Here is a 3,155-nt window from a genome sequence, read left to right as displayed (position 1 = left end):
ATTTAAATCTGAGTTTTAAGTCAGATACTGGCTTATAGGACTGTACTTGGAAGAGGGCCCTGTTTAATTGGGATATGTGTGGGTTAAAGTGTCTATTCCTTTAAATTTGGCTGTAGCATGTGTGGCAAGTAGAACCTGGAATGATCTTGCTCAGAGTGTTTTGAGAGGTGATTTTCTTTGACACCTTCTAACATAGCAAGTTTCTTGGTTCTAAGTTATAAAGAACATGTCTTTTATAAGAAGAGGATACTGGAAGGATATTTTATCTGTTGATAATAAGCTTGGGAATAGTCCATTAAACCGTTGCAATATTGAATAATGTCAGCCTTTATGTAAGGGCTGGATATGTATAAGGTATGATCTTAAATGCATGACGTCACCTATAACAATTTTGTTAGGCCGTATTTGTGCTTTCTTGGTGGTATTGACTGAATAGACGTTTAAGTGTCAGTGGGAAACTTTTGGCTATGACAAGTTTAGTGACTGAAAGTTTTGCTGTATTTTTTTGTTTTTTAACGATTCATTTACTCTATCTTACCAGATGGCTGGGGATAATATGGACAATGCAAATATTGCCTAATAGGCAGAACATGGCAAACATTTTAGTAATCTTTCCTGTGAAGTGATTTCTGGACAATTCATAGGACACATTGCAAAGAAGGAAAATGTGATCTAGCAATTTTTGACCATTAGGGTAGCATGTGCCTTGTTGTCTCCCTAGCTTAAACTCAGACCTTATTTTGATCAGTTTGCTCCTGGAAAATCAAATAAAGGATTTTTGTTGTGATTCCACTCAAATTTTGAATTGCTACTAAAATGATGATTATAGAAGTTACTCATTAGCTCTTTTAAGTGTTACCACTGCCATACTCATTGAGTGGTCCAGTTTGTAATACATCTTCTTAGTTACTTGAAAGTTTCCCTCCCCATTCTTTGTTGTTTTTAGTTGTTGTCAAGTTGACTTCAACTCACGGTGACTGTTATGGATTCAGTTGTAACCCCAAAATATGTTCTGAAATCCTGGTCATCTTATGATTTAATCATGAGATAAAATGAATTGATTTCATGAGTTGGCTTTGGTTGAATAGATTACCTTCCATAATGAAGTCTAGTGTAATGCAATGAATAAATCAGTTAGTTGCAGTCATATCAATGTAGAGCATCTTAATCTAATGTCTTAAACCTAAGAACAATAAAGACACAGACATTCACAAACTAGGCGAGGCAGATACCATGTTACGATTGCCAAGGAGCCAAGGAAAGCCTGGGGCTACCAACAAGGAAGGAATTATGGCCTAAACCCTAATTTGCACTTTTAGTTTCCAGAACTATTAGAAAATAAATTTCTATCCTTTCAAGGTATTTCTGTTACATCAGTGCTAAGTAAAAAAGAGAGAGAACCCCATGTCTAATAGAATGAAATGTTACCTGGTCTTGCACCATCTTCGTAATCATTGGTATATTCTAATCCACTGTTGTGGTCACTATGTATTTTGAGTGCTCTCCAATTTAGGGGGCTCATGTTCTAGCACTCTATCAGAGAGTATTCTATTGTTATCCATACTGTATTCTACTGGATAATTTTGGAAGTCTATTACCAGGCCTTTCTTTCTAGTTTGGCTTATTCTAGTCCTGGTGTGGCACTGTAGGATACAACATTGAACCGCAAGGTGAATTTGAATCACAAGGTTGGTGGTTCAAACTCATCAGCCACTCCTTGGAAACCCTATATAGGATCACTATGAGTTGGAACTGATTCGACGGCATTACACAACAACAAAAAGAAGCTCCATGGTGATTGTTCACTATGGGTGACCCTGCTGGTATTAGAAAAACTGGAGGCATAGGTTCCAACTCCATAGCAATGTTCAAGCCATCACAGCATGACAGACATGGTGGCCACATACTTTGTAATGTGATTTTTTTGGTTAATAAAATAACAAATAGCAGATGGAAGAGAAAATGTTTGGGACTCTGATAAACACTAAATAATTCTTGTTATTGTAGGTAGCATAATACAGTATTTAGTTTATTGCACAAATATGTAGACAGAAAGTTAAAAGAAAAAAGAGATACAAATACAGGATTTGGTATCCAGTTGCCTTGGACAGATCTCTTACATATTGGTCATTGCATTTTCAAGTGAAGACCTCACTTCCATACCAGGTTTTTGATAATGACATATCCTTTCAGTTCATAATTCAGAGCCTTCCAATTCAGGATATTAGAATTGACCAGAGAGCCCTGATATGCATACTGGACTTCTTCTGGAGTCAGCACAGAATCCCACATGTACAGATCTCCAATCTCTCCCACAAAGGACTGGCTTTTATCAAACCTACTCCCATAGCCATCCTGCTCCTGTCCCAAAATAATCTTGGGGTTAACTCCTACAGAGTATCCCTTCTTTAGACCCTTCCTTACTGCAGGATTCCCATTGACCCAGAGCTCAGCAATGCCTGAGGAGGACTCCCAGCTGGCACAGATATGCACTGGAGAAGGGAACTCTTCAATAACTTTATATGTAACTTTGCTTTTTCCAATGTGTATACTGTACTCTCCAACTTTTTCTTTAAAAACTAGCAACTCATTATCCTTGTCCTGGACGTTGTAGGAGAAGAGGCTGTAGGGTCTGGAGAGGTCACTATAGGCACGAAAACACAAGGTAACATTTTTCAAAGGTGTGTCCAGCTGTGTGATCAAGCTCACATGGTCAGTAGAAGATTCTCTAGGGAACACAAACACCTTTCCAGTGAGGTCTGTTGGGGAGAAAGGGAATATGAATGCAGGAAATAAAAATCATAGTTTGAACTTTTCTTATCCCATGCTCCTTGACCAACCTCTGACTTTCCTACCTGTCTGACCAAAGGCTTCTGGGACAGTGATGAAGATAGAAACCCAAAGCAGTAGCTTTTCCATGTTCTTGTCTTGGAGCTGTTACAGTAGCAGCAGTGACTTGGATTAGGGTAGCAGATGACACAGTGACAGTGTCTGCTTGGGTTCTGATTTACTTATGTGTGACTTGCACCACAGGTTTTCTAAAGCTTATGTGTACACATGAATGAAGGTGGGGGCTGGAGATCACCAATAATATGTGAGTGATTTTCCAAGCCTGCCTCCTGGTGCCAGCAGTCAGAGCAGCTGAAAGGGGAGGA

The 3,155-nt window shown here is 38.8% G+C and overlaps 1 protein-coding gene across 1 annotated transcript; it reads right to left on the bottom strand.

Annotated features, from left to right (window-relative positions):
- Window positions 1–2,151: 2,151 nt before the first annotated feature.
- Window positions 2,152–2,919, bottom strand: APCS (amyloid P component, serum). The gene is made up of 2 exons (XM_006861754.1): window positions 2,856–2,919; window positions 2,152–2,759 (listed from the first exon to the last, which is right to left on the bottom strand). The coding sequence occupies exons 1-2, from the start codon at window positions 2,917–2,919 to the stop codon at window positions 2,152–2,154; spliced, it is 672 nt and encodes a 223-aa protein (XP_006861816.1).
- Window positions 2,920–3,155: the final 236 nt, after the last annotated feature.

The sequence above is a fragment of the Chrysochloris asiatica genome, unplaced genomic scaffold (genome assembly GCF_000296735.1).
Source record: "Chrysochloris asiatica unplaced genomic scaffold, ChrAsi1.0 scaffold00042, whole genome shotgun sequence".
NCBI classification, from domain to species: domain Eukaryota; kingdom Metazoa; phylum Chordata; class Mammalia; order Afrosoricida; family Chrysochloridae; genus Chrysochloris; species Chrysochloris asiatica.
This window is presented reverse-complemented; position numbering and strand designations above follow the sequence as displayed.

What these genes read in the sequence shown, in the direction of transcription:
- APCS (XM_006861754.1), bottom strand. Translation starts at nt 2,919, where the DNA reads ATGGAAAAGCTACTGCTTTGGGTTTCTATCTTCATCACTGTCCCAGAA. An exon ending in AGAAGCCTTTGGTCAGACAG is followed by an intron (nt 2,760 to 2,855) that starts GTAGGAAAGTCA and finishes TCTCCCCAACAG; the next exon opens with ACCTCACTGGAAAGGTGTTT.